Here is a 20636-nt window from a genome sequence, read left to right on the forward strand (position 1 = left end):
AAAAATTCATAGCCATACACAATTGTTTTGTTTACTGCTGTTGTTGCTGTTAATAGTCTATACTTCTCGGCCACCTACTCTGTGCAGAACATATGCTGAGTCCTTTACATGCATTAGCTTATTTCTTCCAACAGCCTGGTTATTATTACCTGCCTTTTACACATGAAGACATTGAAGCTCAGACAGTTCTATAACTTAACCAGGATCACACAGCTAGAAAGTTGCTGGGCCAGTACTCACAGTCAGGCTGACTCCTGGGGCTGAATTTGTAAAACTGTGCTCTGCTGCCTCTCTGGTTTCTGTTCAAAGTATTTCATCAGATATAGTTCATAAGCTTTTGTAGATTACGGAAAGCCTACCTACTGATTAATTCACCCACTACACCCCATCCATGTCTGTATTAGTCTGTTCTCACACTGTTAATGAAGACATATCCAAGACTGCATAATTTACAAAGGAAAGAGGGTTTAATTGACTCACAGTTCCAATGGGCTGGGGAGGCCTCAGGAAACTTACAGTCATGATGGAAGGGGAAGCAAATACCTCTTTCTTCACATGGCAGCAACAAGGAGAAGTGCAGAGTCAAGGGGGGAAAAGCCCCTTATAAAACCATCAGATCTTGAGAACTTATTATCACAAGAACAGCATGAGGGTAACCACCCCCACGATTCAGTGACCTCCCGGGACACGTGGAGATTATGGGATTGCAATTCAAGATGAGATTTGGGTGGGGACACAGCCAAACCATATCGGTGTCTGTGTCCCTGCATTCTCTCTACCAGGAATGTCATCCTCTGTCCCCAAAACCTATTCATCCTCTGAGATGAAGGCAATGCCCCCTCTCTGAGACACTTTCCCATCACCCTGTCCAGATGTAACATCTCCACCCCACGCTATCATAACACCTACCACAGGGACCAACCTCTTTTGATACCTGCCCACATTCTCCTCCTATCTGCATGTCCCTCCCAAGGCCATGCACAGGGCCCTGCGTACAGTTCTGTGCTCATAATATCTGCAAAAAGAATGATCTCCGGCTGACCCTACTTTTCCATTTCCCATTTCTGATGCCTTTTGCTCGAATTATCCTAAACAACTGAATTACTCTTTATCCACAACATCTTACCATGAAAAAGCACACAGTCCAATGAAAGCCTTTTTTGGGCTCTATGTATTAATTTTCAAAATCACATTTTATGAGTATTTTTAGTTAGAAATTTCTCTTATTTTTAATGTTATTAGCATGCCTCTGCTCTCATGAATAACTATTTAGCGAAAAATAATTTATCAAGGAAAAAAATCAAATTGTATAAAACCACAAAAACACTTCATCTAAAACTTAACTGAAGGCATAACAGCAACTTTCAAGTTGAAACTAAAAACTGCATTACATTTTTCTGGATTTACCTTCCACATCAGTTCACTTTCAAATTTCTTAGTGAAGCCACGTGGAACCAAGTGCGAGATAAAGAAAAAAAGAAGGGGGGATATTTGTATTTAATGAAAGCACATGTCATGAAATTTTAAAAGGCAAAAGCATCGCAAGCCACAATGATAATTCTCATTTCCTCCTTCCAAGCTTATTTATTTTCTAGAGCAAAATACATTGTTTCAACTGCTAGGCTTAAGGGAAATAATCTTTGATATAAGAAGTTATCGTGGAAAGTCATTAAGCTGTCATGCTCAAACCAAATGTTCATACCCTGCTCCTTATCAAAGAGCATCAGAAAATGCACCCACACAAGATCCCCTGCAAGCAGACACCATATGCTTCGTTGAAATGGTTGAGCTGAGAGATCAAAGAAGCTTTAATAGAAAACCAAAGCCACGCTCAAACCATCCTGCAGCTAAAACAGAATCTCCGCATGTCAAAGCAGAAAAGAAACATCAGCATGAAAAGGTATTTTATTTAACACTCACAGGACACTGCCTAGGAACGAGGCGCTATTCCAGGCACCGTCTAAGTCTTCACTCGTCAACTCCCCGCTGCAAACTGTGAGGCAGGTAGTATTAGCTCAGTCATCCCCATTTTACAGATGCGGAAACTGAGGGATGGACTGTGCACCCAGGTAGCTGGATCCAGAGTCCATGACATGTGTGTGACCACTCTACTACACAGCCATGTGGCTGTGGTCTAGGAGTGTTAACTAACTTGTCAGCGGTTAGCACCGAATGATCGCATGGATTTCCTACGAGACTATGACCCATCTTTTTAAAAAGTTCTTGCTAAGAATTAACACAAAAATAAACATGTGTGTGGCATCTGAAAACTAAACCAGTGCTAGGCATGATGGCGTGAGCCTGCGGTCCCAGTGACTTGGGAGGCTAAGGTGGAAGGGTTGCTTGAGACCAGGACTTCCAGATCAGCCTGAGAAACATAGAGAGATCCCATCTCTACAAATAAATACGTAAACAAACAAATATACTTTAAAAACGCAGCCTCAGCGACATTTTAGGCAATCCAAGAACATCTCTACTACTTTTTTTTTTGTGAGAGTCACTCGGTCACCCAGGCTTTCTTTGAATATCATCTATCTGCTTTTTAATTTGCATTTTCTACTCTACCAGCGTTTTATAAAATGGTAGAGTAGCCCAGCACAGTGGCTCATGTATGTAATCCTTTTGGAAGGCTGAGGCGGGCGGATCGTTTGAGGTCAGGTGTTCGAGACCAGCCTGGCCAACATGGTGAAAACCCATCTCTACTAAAATGTCCAGATTCGCTGGGTGTGTTGGCACATGCCTGTAATCCCAGCTACTCAGGAGAGTGAGGCAGGAGAATGGCATGAACTCGGGAGGTGGAACTTGCAGTGAGCCGAGACTGCACCACTGCACTCTAGCCTGGGTGACAGACCAAGACCCCGTCTCAAAAAAAAAAAAAAAAAAATCAGCCAGGTATGGTGGCACGTGTCTATAATTCCAGATGCTCAGAAGAAGAATCGCTTGAACCCAGGGGGTGGAGGTTGCAGTGAGCCAAGATCGTGCCACTTCACTCCAGCCTGGGCAACAGAGCAACAATCTTAAAAAAAAAAAAAAAAGACTATCTCTTTGAAGACACAGTAAGTCAATGCAATTTTGTACTAAGTGGCACCGAACGTGACCTGGAAAAACTCCAGCCCTCCAAAGTGTCTAGCTGATACCTAAACGGTGTGGTCATTGAGCTCTGCAGTTAACAGAGAAAGAAATGGGCCAAAGCAGAGTGCGCTCCCGTTGGATGTCACAAATAGTGGTGAGATTTAGGGTGTTAAATCTAATGTATGCCATAGTTTTTCCAATAAGAATTTTAATGTGTCCCAAGACTTGACCTCTCACCCACTTCTCAGATCTACCTCCCAGTCTTCAGAATGTACACTAGTCACACTGCAGGCAACAGTCAACTTGAAGCATGAAATCGTCTTAGTCCCCTCCTAGTTCTGTATTCAGAAATGATGTTAAATTGAATGCTTGCCTCTAAAAATTAACCAATGTTTGGAAATGTTCTAATCATGACGGAAGACAGGGAGTTTCAGTTGAGTACTCAGGAGAAGCATATCTGAGAGGGTGACATCTGAGCCAGACTGAGTTCTGCAGAGAGAGAATTGCACCCCAAGGAAGCAGCAAGTGCACTGGCCCTAACCAGAGAATACCTTTGGCAGGTCCAACACACCCACAGACTCACACACAGACCCTCCACCCGGGGTCGCCCAAGTCACAGCTTTTCAAACTACACCCTAGGTAGCAAATTATAAAATCAATTTTGGGGTAAAATGAAAACAAGCATTTCTCAAAATGGCATAGAATAGAATAGCATATCATCACAAAGAGCAGCCCGGAACAGTTTTTTAAAAATCAGAATGCATGAACTGCATGAAGTAAAAGAAAGCGTATTGTTTAATAGAGCTTGTGTCTGACGTGCACGTGTGTGGGTGTGTGCGCGTGTGGCGGGTTACTGTGTAAAATGCGTGCGTGGGAATCGGCTCCGCCTGCGCACGGGCACTGCCTGCGTATACCCACATCGCTTCCCCACTCTGTGTTCAGTGATGTCGGCGGAGGAACTGGAAACTGGCCTTGGTAACGCATTGACACCATGGACACTGAGCAACAGGGCTTTTAGGAAACAGGGCTCCCCCACTTTCTAAAAGCTGTCTCTCCCAGAGAGGAGTGGCACCCTGCTTACAGTTAAAAACAAACAACACGTGAAGACACCAGCCTATCTGCAGCATGGGAGGCACTGAAACACCTGCCCAGAGGCACCCAGTCTGGGAGGCTTCAGTGGGACAGAGGGAACCAAGAAGTAAACAAGTTATTGGATGGGGCTTGTAATTTGTTAGATTCAGTGCGGCCTTAGAAATGTAGAAACTCAAATTATTTCATCCACTGAGATGACGTCAAGGTTTTTGCGGTGGTGGCTGTTACTTCTCCCTTAGATTTGAAAGACCTTCGACGAGGCAGAGATCTTAAAGTAGGGTCGTACCCAGAGCCTTTGCTTCTGCTAAAGGCCCACCGAGGCTGGCAAGACCGGCGGCCTCACTGTAAACCACGACTGGAAGTGGAGGACTCAGTTTCAGCAAAGCCCAGGACAGCTCGGGGCTACGTGTAAACAGGCACAAACCTGGCGCTTATGACCTGTTTGCTTAAGCAACAAATCCATAACCAAAGGGTGCACTTTTCCCTTTCCTAGGACTGCTTTAATTATACATAGCAAAGTGCCTCATGAAACAGGTGCTTTAGAATTCTTAATAATTTATGGCGGCCGGGCGCGGTGGCTCAAACCTGTAATCCCAGCACTTTGGGAGGCCGAGACGGGCGGATCACGAGGTCAGGAGATCGAGACCATCCTGGCTAACACAGTGAAACCCCGTCTCTACTAAAAAAACTACAAAAACTAGCCGGGCGAGGTGGCGGCGCCTGTAGTCCCAGCTACTCGGGAGGCTAAGGCAGGAGAATGGCGGGAACCCGGGAGGGGGAGCTTGCAGTGAGCTGAGATCCGGCCACTGCACTCCAGTCCGGGCGACAGAGCGGGACTCCACCTCAAAAAAAAAAAAAAAAAATAATAATAATAATAATAATTTATGGCAATGAATTAAAAAAACTCTCAGACCACCGTCCTTCCCACCCGGGTCTCGGACACTCTGCTGCAGCGCTGCCTCTCCTAGCCTACCCTTTCCTCTCACTACTTTGTGTTCTCTGCTCCACCCAAGCCAACGAACATGCTGGGCTGGACGTGCAGCTCCAGACGGGGACATGGAGGTTTCAGGGACGGCGATCTAGTTGGGGTGTGGGCTCCAGGGGACTCATCTGGGACCTGGACTTGCCTACCACGTATCTTTTTTTTTTTTTTTGAGACAGAGTCTCGCTCTGTCACCCAGGCTGGAGTGCAGTGGCGCGATCTCGGCTCACTGCAAGCTCCGCCTCCCGGGTTCACGCCATTCTCCTGCCTCAGCCTCCTGAGTAGCTGGGACTACAGGCGCCCACCACCACGCCCGGCTAATTTTTTGTATTTTTAGTAGAGACGGGGTTTCACCATGGTCTCGATCTCCTGACCTTGTGATCCGCCCGCCTCGGCCTCCCAAAGTGCTGGGATTACAGGCGTGAGCCACCGCGCCCGGCCGCCTACCACGTATCTTGTCATCAGATATGTTACAGATGTGTTAGACTAGCTTGGAAATGGAGAGGGGGGCCTCTGGAAACCATGGCGGAGCTAAAGCTTCCCCAGACGGGGCTTTCCATCACCGACAGGAGCCGGCAGCACCTTCAGCCAGCCCCATGCCCCCGACTGTTCCCTAATCCTGGAAAGTCAAGTCCCTGTCAACTCCTCAACAGGCAAAGCCATGGCAATCCTTGCTCAAAACCATTTTGCAATGACCTCCTTCCAGAATTAGGAAAGGAAAGAAAATACAGAGATGCGTTTTGTAGGACATACAAGGCCAACAGGGTGTGTGTGTGTGTGTGTGTGTGTGTGTGTGTGTGCACGTGCACATATGCTCACATGCACACAGTGTTTATTAGTTCCCAGCCCTTGAAAATAAAGGCATTTCACTGGCGTTATTTTTAATAAAAACACACACACATTCACCCCTTCAAATAAAAAGAGGAAGCCTCTGGACTTGTGGCTTGTCCTGAAGAGTCAGCTCCCAGCCCTGCAGGGACAAGATTCCTAACAGCCACTTTAGGAGGGAAGACAAACACTTTTTACACTCACTGTGCTTTCAAAAGCAGGCAAACCAAAGTTAGAGGGGAGGTGCCGTGTTCCATAAAGAAGTGGTAGAAAGGGGCCAGGCGCGGTGGCTCACACCTGTAATCCCAGCACTTTGGGAGGCCGAGGCAGGCGGATCACTGGAGGTCAGGAGTTCGAGACCAGCCTGGCCAACATGGTGAAACCCCATCTCAACTAAAAATACAAAATTTGCTGAGCGTGGTGGTGGGCACTTGTAATCCCAACTACTCGGGAGGCTCAGACAGGAGACTCGCTTGAACCCAGGAGGTGGAGGTTGCAATGAGCTGAGATTGCACCACTGTACTCCAGTCTGGGTGGCAGAGTGAGACCCCGTCTCAAAAAAAAAAAAAACAGGGCTGGGCGCAGTGGCTCAGGCCTGTAATCCCAGCACTTTGGGAAGCCGAGGTGGGCGGATCACAAGGTCAGGAGATTGAGACCATCCTGGCCAACATGGTGAAACCCCGACTCTACTAAAAATACAAAAAATTAGCCAGGCGTGGTAGCACATGCCTGTAGTCCCAGCTACTAAGGAGTCTGAGGCAGAAGAATCGCTCGAACCCAGGAGGTGGAGGCTGTTGTGAGCTGAGATCACGCCATTGCACTCCAGCCTGGGCGGCAGAGCAAGACTCCGTCTCATTGAAAAAAAAGGTGGTAGAAGAGACATATTTCCTCCGGGAAGTGAAAAACATTTCTGATTGCTTCATATGAAAACAACAGCAGCAACGATGGCGTCTCTCCTAAAAGACTATTACTTAAGAAGTCATTAAGAAACAGAGTACCTGCTCCCTCATCAGCAGGCAGCCAAGTTAAAGAGGAAAGACCAACGCAGGCAGTGTCCTTTGTTCCAGCAGCTCTCTCTTCTCCTGCCTCTGCAATCAGCTCACATGTGCCCCGAGTCTTTTTTTTTTTATAGATATATAAATATTATTATTTTTTATTATACTTTATGTTCTAGGGTACATGTGCACAATGAGCCTTTACTTCTCTGGAAGAGGGCTCTGTCACATACCCAGTGCTGTGTACCCCTGCATTTGCCCCCCATACCAGCTTCCTGGAAAGGAAATGTGATCCAGAAAAAGCCAGACGTTGTGACCAGATGATCGTCAGTTCAGTGTTTGGATGTTCTTCTCCAGCGGGGGTTCGTTTTAAGTATTTCCAGCCCACACGCTAATGCCGTACAGAACTCTCCCAAACTTTGGCTAGTCGCATGCACTTTCATAGTTTGTCATATCTACATGCACTGCTGCTTATTTAATACTTTCTGTGAAGTCAATTTATTTTGAAAGGAAATTTTCATAATTGGAAAGCCGGTATCAAGCATTATAAATGGGATGTGATCATCAGAATGAAAACAATGAAAAAGAAAACCACGTTATTCAATGCCTGCTAGATACTGTTGTTGCCTGCCCATGGCTCCATGTCTGAGGCCTTCTCTCTTGATTAGCCAGAATTTTAGCATCAAACTAGAAGTTTTTGTTTCAGTGTTCTTCAAACAGAAAAACGAAACGAGAATTTTTAAAAGTAATAATGATAACCGTACCTCTATGGGACTTAACATGAATGAGCGCACTGGAAATTATCTTGTTACTACTACAATGCTAGCACTTAACGTGTGTGTGTGTGTGTGTGCACGTGCACGCACATATGTGTGTATGTGTATATGTGGGTGTATGTTAACGAACTGCCACATTTAAGCGTAATTTATCTTCCATATGGTATTCAATGTGGCCACACAGATTCTAGCCCTTGGTGTTTTTATTTGTTTGTTTGTGCTGAAACGGAATCTTGCTCTGTCACCCAGGCTGCAGTGCAGTGGTGCAATCTCGGCTCACTGCAACCTCTGCTTCCCAGGTTCAAGTGATTCTCATGCCTCAGCCTCCCGAGGAGCTGGGATTACAGGGGCAGGCCACCACGCCTGGCTAATTTTTGTATTTTTAATTTTTGTACTTTTAGTAGAGATGGGGCTTCATCATGTTGGCCAGGCTGGTGTCAAACTCCTGACCTCAGGTGATCAGCCTCTCTTGGCATTCCAAAGTGCTGGGATTACAGGCCTGAGCCACCACACCTGGCCTAGCCCTTGACATTCTTAATTCCTTATGTGGCCCTTTCTAGGTAAATATTTCCAAAAGCCTTTGAAAATAATGGGAAAAGCTTGTAACGCCATGTTATGCTTTTATGGGTCCCTAGGGAACTAGAAAAAACTATATAAAGAAAAACCACAAAACAGACAAGGCTCCTGGCAGCTGTGAAGTTCCCTTCACTCGGATTTTCAGGGACACTGCTGCTTTAGGGACCGGAAACAGAACGCCCCCTCCCCCCGAAGAAACGGAGTTGTCACTGCCAGTGGTACACCCCATCTGACTGGAAACGCTAAGTGTGTCTTGCTTTTCAAACTGCCTGGAGTCATGCAAGCTCTTTCTCATGAGATGACCAGCGCAGCCACACAGATTTTATTTAACACTGCAGACCAGGCAGCTGTCTTAGTCCATGGGAGCTGCTATTGCAAAATACCATAAAGCAGAGGCTGACAAACAACAGAAACATCGAGGTGCGGGAAAGATGGGTGTCTGCGAGGCCTGCTTCCCATCCAGATGCTTGCTGTGTCCTCGCTTGGTGGAAGGGGTGAGGCAGCTCTCTGGGGCCTCCCTAATGGGCACGAATCTGCCCTCATGCCTGAATCACCCCCAAAGGCCCCACCTCCTAATACCCTCACAATGGGGAATAGGTTTCAACACAGGAATTTGGAGGGATGCACACACTCAGGCCACAGCAGCAACCCTGGAACAGAAACCCCACAAAGAGGCCAGGTGCGGTGGCTCATGCCTGGAATCCCAGCACTTTGGGAGGCCAAAGCGGGTGGATCGCCTGAGCTCAGGAGTTCGAGACCAGCCTGGCCAACATGGTGAAACCCTGTCCCTACTAAAAATATAAAAATTGGCCAGGTGTGGTGGCGGGCTCCTGTAATCCCAGCTACTAGGAAGACAGGCTGGAGAATCACATGAACCCAGGAGGCAGAGGTTGCAGTGAGCCGAGATCATGCCATTGTCAGCCTGGGTGACAGGAGCAAAACTCCGTCTCAAAAAAAAAAAAAGAAACCCCACAAAGACATGGAGCTGTCACTGGCAGCGGTTCACCCTGTCTGGCTGGAAAACTAGGCGTATTCTGTTTTCCAAACCACCTGGAGTAAAGACAAGTTCATTTTCATGAGATGACCAGCGCACCCACAGATTCTGTGAATCCTAAGCGCTTGGGACTTCTGTTAGGACCAACGTGGAACACAGCACGTGTTGGATCCTGATCTGGTGAGGCATGAGTGACTATCCTGGAGTCCCCGCAGAATGGGAGGTGGCGTCTGCAAGCGGCTCCCGGGGGCTCCATTCCTCGGTCACGGCCACCATGGTTGGGTAACAATGTCTCCCATCCCAGCATGTTTCTCGGATTTACAGATACTCATTTTCCACACAACAAGACTCCCAAAGGTGTCACCTGCCATCTGATGCTAGGTGGAAGGAATGGCACCAAGTTTGTCGAGCAATTTAAGGAAATTTCAAAGATAATTTGGATCACATATAATATTTGTCTTATGCAGCAAATTAAACTAATTTTCACTTTATATAACTTTAATTTTCTTTTTATAGGACTCCTATGTATTTCTTTTCTTTTTTCTTTTCTTTTGAGACAGAGTCTTGCTCTGTCACCTAGGCTGGAGTACAGTGGTGCGATCTTAGCTCACTGCAGCTTCCACCTCCCAGGTTCAAGCGATTCTCCTGCCTCAGCCTCCTGAGTAGCTGGGATTACAGGCACCCACCACCATGCCCAGCTAAATGTATTTTTAGTAGAGACGGGGGTTTCACCACGTTGTCCAGGCTGATCTCAAACTCCTGCCCTCAGGTGATCCACCGGCCTCAGCCTCCCAAAGTTGCTGGGATTACAAGCATGAGCCAGTGCGCCCGGCCAGACTCCCCTGTATTTCCATACAAGTTATTAGTTATCCTTTGTAGCAATAAATTAGTCGTAAAGATTCATTGTCGTTGTAATGATCTGTAACCTTGGTCTAGTTTTCATTTTTTAAGAGGCAAACTGACTTCATTTACTTCAAAAGAGGAAAACCCACTTGGTAAGAAGAGTGATGGAGGCCAGACGTGGTGGCTCACACGTGTAATACCAGCATTTTGGGAGATGAGGCAGGCAGATCATGAGGTCAGGAAATCAAGACCATCCTGGCTAACACGGTGAAACCCTGTCTCTACTAAAAACACAAAAAGTTAGCCAGGTGTGGTGGCGGGCACCTGTAGTCCCAACTAGTCGGGAGGCTGAGGCAGGAGAATGGTGTGAACCCGGGAGGCGGAGCTTGCCGTAAACTGAGATCGCGCCACTACACTCCAGCCCAGGCAACAGAGCGAGACTCCGCCTCAAAAAAAAAAAAAAAAAAAAAGAAGAGCAATGTAAACTAATTGTAGAAAACACATGAAAAATATAAAGAGGAAAACAGATGAGATAAATGTTTACTGCACATCAACTTACTTCAGGGCCTGCAATCACCAGGTACACACTGGGCTCCTCCTGATGCCATTCTTGGGAAGAAAAAAGAAGACAAAATGAACACTTAAAATGGTTTTACGTCACAGCTGCAAGCACAATTAACTTCAATATAAATTTCTCAATAATATAAATTAGTTCATGTCATTTGGCTTTCATTCATAGTATTAGTCAATTTAAATTACATTTCTTTAGAATTTCTGTATTTGACATTTTATGATTTTAAGTAGAATTTTTTTCTACAGTATTACCCATTGTCCAGATTTCGAATTTACTGAATAACTAGGACTACTCTCCAATATCACCATAATTCAATGTGGCTTTGGAATATACCAAAGACTATATAGATTACCTTAAACAATAAACAAAACTCCAAATGCATCACACAAATCGGCATGTGTGAAATATTTTCAGGTAAAATTCTTTTAGTCTTTTTTTTTTTTTTTTAAGACAGAGTCTCCTCTATCGCCCAGGCTGGAGTGCAGTGGCCGGATCTCAGCTCACTGCAAGCTCCGCCTCCCGGGTTTATGCCATTCTCCTGCCTCAGCCTCCCGAGTAGCTGGGACTACAGGCGCCCGCCACCTCGCCCAGCTAGTTTTTTGTATTTTTTAGTAGAGACGGGGTTTCACGGTGTTAGCCAGGATGGTCTCGATCTCCTGACCTCGTGATCCACCCGTCTCGGCCTCCCAAAGTGCCGGGATTACAGGCTTGAGCCACCGCGCCCGGCCTAGTCTTATAATTATTTGCTATTGTTATGAATTTCTCAGAACCTGAGGGCACAGGACAGTGGAAACTTAAGTGGAAATTCCTCCAAAGAGCTGCTGATCCCATACATTATTTTTCTGTCTTTTTCCAAAGTAACAATCTAGAAACAGTTCTGCTCATGTGCAAAGAATGAGGAAAGAAAACCCAGTGCCCTGAAGACGGAAATGTTGAGATGGGTGCCCACACGGAATTCCATACACAGTGGAGGAAGGTAGCCAGCAAACGCACCTGAAAATGCATCCACCAGATAGAGAGGATCCTTAACTTGTCGAAGTCCACATATCAGAAGAAATATGTGCAAATTATCAGCACTTTGGTTAATCTCTATAAGAGAAGAGTTCAGAATGTTTTCAGTGGGGAGGGCTCTGGATGCTGTAGCAGCCATATCATGGATGCACTCAGAAGTAGAGGCCTCTGACTTCGAGGCCAGCTGCTCCTACTTTTTTTTTTTTTTTTTTTGGAGACAGAGTCTTGCCCTGTCGTCTAGGCTGAGTGCAGTGGCGCAATCTCAGCTCGGCTCACTGCAACCTCCTCCTCCCGGGTTCAAGTGATTCTCCTGCCTTAGCCTCCTGAGTAGCTGGGATTACAGGCCTCCGCCACCACACCCAGTTAATTTTTGTATTTGTAGTAGAGATGGGGTTTTACCATTTTGGCCTGGCTGGTCTTGAACTCCTGACCTCAAGTGATCCTGGTGAACCACCATGCCCGGCCAAAAAGCCTCATTCTTAAGAATGAGAACAGAGGTTGCGGGGTCAGATCAGAGGGTACTGGTGTGAACGGGGAAGCGGGGAGAGTGGAAAACACGAAGTCTTCCCCGGCCCAGGCTTGGAAATCACATATCGCCACTGCCACTGACTCTATTGGCCATCGGAAGTCCCAGGCCAGCCCAGGGTCTTGGGGTACAGAGATCCGTTCCACTTCTGCTGGGAAGGGCTGCAAAGACTGTGGCCATCCACCACAAGTAGCCTTAGTGACAGATTCCAACCTGGGAAACAATGCTGCTTCTTTCTTTTGTTCGTATATAAACATATTTTTTTATTTTTATTTTTTACTTTTTCCATATTTATTGAGTTATAATTGACAAAAATTATATGTATGTGAGGTGTACAATGTGATGGTTTGATATCTGCATACATTTTCTTTTTATACCTATGGAGATGTGTTTATTTTTTCTTCAACTTTTATTTTAAGTTCTGGGTACACGTGCAGGATGTGCATGTTTATTACATAGGTTAACAATGTGCCGTGGTGGTTTGCTACACAGATTATCCAATCACTTAGGTGTTAAGCCCAAACATCCATTAGCTATTCTTCCTGATGGTTTCCCTCCTGCCACCCCCAACCCTCCAACAGGCCCTGGCGTGTCCTTCCCCCATGTGTCCATGTGTTCTTATCATTAAGCTCCCATTTATAAGTGAGAACATGCAGTGTTTAGTTTTCTCTACGGTAGTCTGCTGAGGATAATGGCTTCCAACTCCATCCATGTCCCTGCAAAGGACACGATTTCGTTCCTTTTTATGGCTGCATAGTATTCCATGATGTATACGTACCACATTTTCTTGATCCAGTCTATCATTGATGGGCATTTGGGTTGATTCCAGGACATGCATTCATTTAGGCGTGTGGATCTCTCTATGCATATATGACTTCATGAGGACATTAATATATAAACCATTTTTCTAGTTTTATCAAGACATTAAACCTCCTATCTGGAATTGTATCTAAATCTTTTCTAGAATGTCTGGCTCCTATTTCAGTCATAGTTCAGTCAGTTCCCCCTTGCCTCATCCTTTTTCTTTGCAGCAGAGATGAAGTTGCATTTTACAGCCTGAGCTCAGCTCCATTTTCCCCACCAGAAATAATTAGTTTACAGCAAGGAAATTAATATAAAAGTAAGAGTAGGGGTGGGACGTGGTGGCTCACGCCTGTAACCCCAGCACTCTGGGAGCCCAAGGTGGGCAGATCATCTGAGGTCAAGTCTCACTCTGTCAACTAGGCTGGAGTGCAGTAGCACCATCTTGGCTCAATGCAACCTCCACCTCCCCGGTTCAAGCAATTCTCATCCCTCAGCCTCCCAAGTAGCTGGGATTACAGGCACATACCACCATGCCCAGCTAATTTTTGTATTTTTAGTAGAGATGGGGTTTCGCCATGTTGGTCAGGCTGATCTCCAACTCCTGACCTCAAGTGATCCACCAAACTTGGCCTCCCAAAGTGTTAGGATTACAAGCATGAGCCACTGCTCCAGGCCAAGAATGAGGCTTTAGTCTGGAGACTCCCGGCTGCATGAGGCCCTGAACACATTATGAGCTCATGCTGGACCCAGTGAGGGTTCAGCCCTCTGTAAAAGTCCAGGTGAGCCCAGCAGACACACATGAAGCAGCCCTCACAGGGCCAAACCCCAACATCAGGAGAAATGCAGGGGTGCTGCTTTCAGCTGGTACATCTTTTTTTTTTAATGAGAAAATATGTTTAATTTTGTAATAAAAGTTTCTGAAAAAGAGGCGTAAATTTAGACACATTTGCTTCACAGTCCAAATTTCCTATATTGCACCTGCTCTCTAAAGTGAGGGATCCTGGCCAGGCGCAGTGGCTCATGCCTGTAATCCCAACCTTGTGGGAGGCCAGGCGGGCGGATCACCTGAGGTCAGGAGTTCGAGACCAGCCTGACCAATGTGGCGAAACCCTGTCTCTACTAAAAATACAAAAATTAGCCAGGTGTGGTGTCGCGCACCTGTAGTCCCAGCTACTGGGGAGGCTGAGGCAGGAGAATTGCTCGAACCCAGGAGGCGGAGGTTCCAGCGAGCGGAGGTGGTGACACTGCACTCCCAGCCTGGGTGACACTCCATCTCAAGGAAAAAAAAAAAAAAGAAAAGAAAAGAAAAGTGAGGGATCCAGACCAAGACATCTGCAGATAGAGGAAAAAGCTAAGCCTTATTAGCAAAGGACTTTGGAGGCATTAGAAGATCCATACCCCCCACCACAGAACAAATGGGAGCAGGTGGTACATCCTGAGGTGGCTTATTACAGCTCAGTACATGACGCATGCAATAGAAATTGCTAATACATTTAACACAAGCAGACCTAAAACTTCAGCATTTATAACCTGTATAATTGGCCATAAAATCATGCAGGTTCAAGGTTTTTTTTCCCAGGACAGGCATTTGTCCATTATTTAATTCAAACACTTTCATTTTCTATATGCTATTCCAAATCCTGAACAGGAATACAACTAGTGTGAATATAATGACTTATGGCGACACCAATACACTCACAAGAGCTTCAAAAAATTAATACGTAACTGGAGAAAATCTTTACTGAAATGTTAAGGTTGAGATGTCGCTCTTAGAAAAGCTTTGGAAAACGGTCACAGCCTCTGAATAAGCCGCTGACAATCTGCATTGCCAATTTTCATTGAAATATGTTGAGTTTTTAATATTTCCTTAAGACCCTTTTTTTTCTTTTTTTTTGAGATGGAGTCTCAGCCCATAGCCCAGGCTGGAGTGCAGTGGTGCGTTGCAACCTCTGCCTCCTGGGTTCAAGCGATTCTCCTGCCTCAGCTTCCCGAGCTGAGACTACAGGCACAGGTCACCATGCCTGGCTCCTTTTGGTATTTTTGGGAGAGACGAGGTTTCACCATGTTGTCCAGGCTGGGCTTGAACTCCTGACCTCAGGTGATCTACTGGCCTCATCCTCCCAAGGACCGGGATTACAGGCATGAACCACCACACCTGGACCTTTCCTTAATATTCTAAGTATCCTGAAGCTAACTTTAGGAATGCAAACCTTAGTGAGTCCTTGTTTCACCAAAAGTCTAAGCTAGATGCTACATGCAGAATTTTGAGTTGGAGGGCAGAAGAATTTGAGGTTAGGCATTTGAATATGAGGTCAAGAGTCAAGCTATTCATTTTAATACATGATTTTTAAAAATGGAGAAAACTTTTCAAGATTGCGATGTCAGGAAGGAGAAACAGTCTGAGCCTACGCTGCTAGGCAAGAGCCACTAACGAAGGCTAAAATTTGCAAGTGAAAGTTTGATGAGGATAGAGATTAAGAGCACCCTCTCAAAAATTACTTATTAATTACAAAGGAAATATAATGCCAGTACAGTACACGGAGAAACCAGGGGATACCAGCTTAACTAAGGGAGGAAGCCTTAGCTGAGCACACATGGCTGGTGTATACACACACACACACACACACACACACACACACACACACAGAGTTTACATAGTCAGAAAAAGAGCTCCGTTATTGGAACAAGCTGATGCTTTACATATTCAGATGTGATACACTGAGAAGAAGCAACGTCACTTCCATCACATTCTTGATGTGCACGAATATCTATTCACATACACAGCAGGAGGAGGAGGGAGAGAAGAAAGGTACAAGGAGAATCACAAATGTGCCAAAAAGAGGGGGAAAGTCGAGAATCGGTATGACTGAACTGGGAAAAAAAAGTAGATGCCAAACAAACCAACAATCTACAAAGATGGCATCCAGAGATGGTATTCAGAGCACTGTGCAAAGAACGCAGGTGACGTCAAGGTGAAGAGACTCTGTTTAATTCTTTACTTTTGCTGTGTGAGAAGTATGAGTGATGGAAACCTATTTTGTTCCTGTACTCTGACACACTTAGCTACTGAGAACTCGAGGTTCTGAAGACACATTGGCATTTTGGTCACGTAGGCTGTAAACAAGTGGCCCTCTAACTACCCCTGTCCTGGGATCCTTTGGAAAGATGGCCCTGAGAAGAGAATAATCCATAAGGTACAATATTGATTTTCAGAGTTTTTTGACTATGACATACAGTAAGATAAACATATTGTGTTGCAACTCAGTCACACGAGATATATAAATACACACATACATAGACACAGAGTATTATATATGATTAAAAACATACTTCAGGCTGACTACATGCAAGCCACTTTGATGTTTTCTATTTGACTTCACTTCAATGTTTAAAAGTGCTGGTCCCTAAAGCCCCTGACAGCTTTAAGGTGGTATAAATTCTTAGGCTTTTAACAAAGAACTATTAAATAAGGTTGGCCTGCTGATGCTCAGAGGCAAGGCACATACCTAACTAATTTTTTAAGTAAATTTTGTCTTCTCCTTTTAGCGCCAAACTTATTTTTATTACCTTTGCCTTTCCTCTAACGTCTAGTTTATCCATGAGTCAAGATTTGAACTCGTCACTTAACAAATGCACACATTTACACGTCTTTCCGATAGAACCATTTCCTGGAGAACGGTGTTTTTATCTTCAAAACAAAATGTGTTGTTTTCACGATCTGGCATATTGCTGCCAAAAGCTACATTCCACATTGCTTCATCTCCCAAGTATGAGTCATGGGCGGGCTCAGGAACAGAAGCCCAATCCATGCTGAGGCAGTCTTTATGTCCTGTATTCCATTCTAGAAGTTGTCTTTATTATTTTCTTTTTTCTTTCTTTCTTGATAAAGTTTCACTTTTGCTGTCCAGGCTGGAGTGCAATGGCGCAATCTCGGCTCACTGCAACCTCCGCCTCCTGGGTTCAAGCAATTCTCCTGTCTCAGCCTCCCAGGTAGCTGGGATTACAGGCATGCGCCACCACACCTGGCTAATTTTTGTATTTTTAGTAGAGACAGGGTTTCACCATGTTGGTCAGGCTGGTCTTGAACTCCCGACCTCAAGTGATCCGCTGCCTCGGCCTCCCAAAATGCTGGGATTACAGGTGTAAGCCACCACGCCCAGCCACTATCTTCATTATTTTTCATTTGTTATTACAAAAAAAAAAAAAAAAAAAAAAAGTACTTCAGTTGAACACATTAGACTTACTAAATTACAGCTGAAAAAGCTGATTTGGGGGGCTGTGCAAGAATAAAGGCTTCTACTAACACTAGTTTTCCAAATGAAAAACAAGTGAGTTTTCTTAGGACTAGCCTGAGGAAGAAAAGTGCTACAATCTGAGTTAGGCAAATTTGAGTTTCCATTATAGAAATACAAATAGAGTTGACAGAGAGATAGAGATAGAGATGAGAGAGAGAGAGAGAAATGAGCAATAAAACTAGATATACAATAAAACAGAAATCAGAAAAATAGGAAGGAGTTACCTAGTCAAATTTAAGCTTTCATACATTTTAGGTTTGATAGCCTGAAAGGAATCATGACTTTAGATTGTGTTGGTCGTTGGAATTTAAAGGCAAAACTCACAGAACATGGAATTATCACACTTAAAATGTATCTGGAAATGCACAGAAAAACTCAAAGACCAGGTAACTAATTTGATGTCTACACATCGATCTTTCAATCAGAATAGCTATTGCCAATATCGTGTGAAAAAACTGTAACAATGCCATTTACTACATTTAACCTGCTTTACTATATATTTGTTCTTAGTTCATCTGTTTGCATGTGATATAATGGTAAGCGTAAGAGGGGTTTAAGGTTTTAAATTAAGGAGACTTAGTAATTTGTTAGCTGGGGCTTAGAGATAGAACTGAGAATGGTCAGAAAATCTGTGACATGCCGCAAGAGGAGAATGCGTCGTGACGCGGACATCAGACATTTAAGAAGCACACTACAAACCCTGGTGATTACTCAATTACTCAACTGTTTACATGCAGTGTTAAATGAGGCTCTTCCCACCCACTCCCCCTGATTTCAAGGTTAACAGTTGGTGAGAAGGCAGAGGGTATTTGATCACTAATAATCTCTGCCAACTTCACTCTATCTTCTGTTTTCAGTGTCTGCAGCTCCAAGTGGGAGGGACAAATCACAGTCACAGGTTTCCAACGCTCCAGAGGCCAAGGGAAGATAAAGTAAGGATGATGAGGACGGCCCATCCCCAGAGCCTAAGAGATGACAAAGACAAATGACAGCACAAATGCGAACAGACGCCTGATCATAAAACCCAGAGACAGAGATTAATCCTACATCTACCCTTAAGCCATTATCTGCCACTGTCAGCTACCAGAGCCACAACCAGTCTCTCTAAGCCCGTATATTCTGAATACATTTACAACTTCTAATTGCACACATTAAGATTAAGCAGCAGCCAAGTAGGTCTCCAGAGGAAAACGCTTTCTAAGGAGTGTTTAAAATCTCCTGGCTGTTCCCTTAATCATTCAATAGCAAGACCAACGGAACAGTCAACCCTGAGACGACGGAACGTGACGACAAATCGTTCTCCTACTGGAAATTATGAATCTTAGTGACAATGCCATTGCGTCCTGTGATAGATTGAAGACAGACTAGCTTTACAACAGGAAATTGAAAATGGGCCCCTCATTCTGAATAATGGGACACGTAACCGACATGACAAAGCAGCTGAGGTCGCGTGGGTTCATCTGTAACACTGAGAACAACCATGCTAGTGTGGCTGAGATTGATGAGTACACTACGAAAATCATTTCTGATAAAATGCTTGGACCTTTTTTTTTTCAATAGAACTTAAAACTGACACATAGAGTATGTGGTAGAGGCTTTGTTTCAAGTCTTTTTTGTTTCATTTTATTTTATTTTACGTTCCGGGATACATGTGCAGGATGTCCAGGTTGATGGCATAGGCAAACGTGTGCCATGGTGGTTTGCTGCATCTATCATCCTGTCACCTAGGTATCAAGCCCCGTATGCATTAGCTAGTTTTCCTGATGCTCTCCCGACGCCTCCACCCCCGCCCTCCCCTGACAGGCCCCGGTGTGTGATGTTCCCTTCCCTGTGTCCATGTGTTCTCACTGTTCGGCTCCCGCTTATAAGTGAGAACATGCGGTGTTTGGTTTTCTGTTCCTGCCTTAGTTTGCTGAGGATAATGGCTTCCAGCTTCATCCATGTTTCTGCAAAGGACATGATCTTGTTCCTTTTTATGGCTGCATAGTATTCCATGGTGTCTATGTACCACATTTTCTTTATCCAGTCTATCATTGATGGGCATTTGAGTTGATTCCATGTCTTTGCTATTGTGAATAGTGCTGCAATGAACATACACGTGCATGTATCTTTATAACAGAATGATCATATCCCTTTGGGTATATACCCAGTAATGGGATTGCTGGGTCAAATGGTATCTTTGTGGAATTGCCACACTGTCTTCCAAAATGGTCGAACTAATTTACATTCCCACCAACAGGGTAAAAGCATTCTTATTTCTCCACAAGCTCGTCAGCATCTGTTGTTTCTTGGCTTCTTAATAATTGCCATCTGACTGACGTGTGATATTCTCATTGTGGTTTTGATTTGCATTTCTCTCATGATCAGTGGGTGATGAACTTTTTTCATATGTTTTTTGGCTGTATATATGTCTTCTTGTTTCAAGTCTTTAGCATGAAAACAGACTTGGGGCGTCTTTCTGTAGGCTGAGGGCAGAGAACTGATTTTGTATCTTCAGTCTTTTCTTAGAAGTTTGCAGCATGAGGCCAGGTGAGGTGGCTCATACCTATAATCCCAGCACTTTGGGAAGCTGAGGCAGATGGATTACTTGAGGTCAGGAGTTCAAGACCAGCCTGGCCAACATGGTGAAATCCCCCTCTCCAAAAATTACAGAAAATTAGCCGGGTGTGATGGGGCATGCCTGTAATCCTAGCTACTCGGGAGGCTGAGGCAGGAGAATCGCTTGAACCTGGGAGGTGGAGGTTCAATGTAACAAGATTTTGTAGAAATTGATAAGTTGAGCCCAAAATTTAAATTGATATGCAAAAAACCTAGAATAGCTAAAATAATTTTGAAACAAAGTTATTGACTAACACTACTTGGTTTCTAGACTTACTATTAACCTATAGCAACAAAACAGCATGGTATTGGAATAAAGACAGGCATAGATAGTGGAACGCCACATACAGTAAAATGACTTTCAACGAAGACACCAGAGCAATTCAATGGGCAAAGAAAAACATTTCTAATAAATGACGCCAGAACCATCTGGATATTGTTAAGAAAGAAAAAAGAAAAAAAAAAGATCCCTACCTCATACAACACACAAACAGTAATTTCAGATGGATTTATAATCCTAAATGAAAGAGCTACAGCACTAAAACTTCTAAAGACATTTAAAAAAGAAAGAAAAACATCTTTGTGACCTTAGGGTAGGTAAAGATTTTCTAGACAGGACTCAAAAGCACTAACCATCAAAGAAAAAGTTTGATAAACTAGACTTCAATAA

At 44.5% G+C, this 20636-nt stretch overlaps 1 protein-coding gene across 5 annotated transcripts in view; it reads right to left on the reverse strand.

The window, feature by feature from the left end:
• The window catches only part of GLT1D1 (glycosyltransferase 1 domain containing 1), a 132641-nt gene that overhangs the window by 46320 nt on the left and 65685 nt on the right, over positions 1–20636 (reverse strand). For 4 of the 5 annotated variants that reach the window (XM_033220115.1, XM_033220117.1, XM_033220112.1 and 1 more), the window contains 2 exons: positions 11726–11821; positions 10718–10767 (listed from right to left, as the gene is read on the reverse strand). In XM_033220115.1, the coding sequence (XP_033076006.1) occupies positions 10718–10767; positions 11726–11821 (146 nt within the window). The remainder of the gene's footprint in view (positions 1–10717; positions 10768–11725; positions 11822–20636) is intronic. The other variant, XM_033220114.1, reaches the window with a different exon arrangement.

Source organism: Trachypithecus francoisi, unplaced genomic scaffold, assembly GCF_009764315.1.
Source record: "Trachypithecus francoisi isolate TF-2019V2 unplaced genomic scaffold, Tfra_2.0 Lachesis_group11, whole genome shotgun sequence".
In the NCBI taxonomy this organism is placed as follows: domain Eukaryota; kingdom Metazoa; phylum Chordata; class Mammalia; order Primates; family Cercopithecidae; genus Trachypithecus; species Trachypithecus francoisi.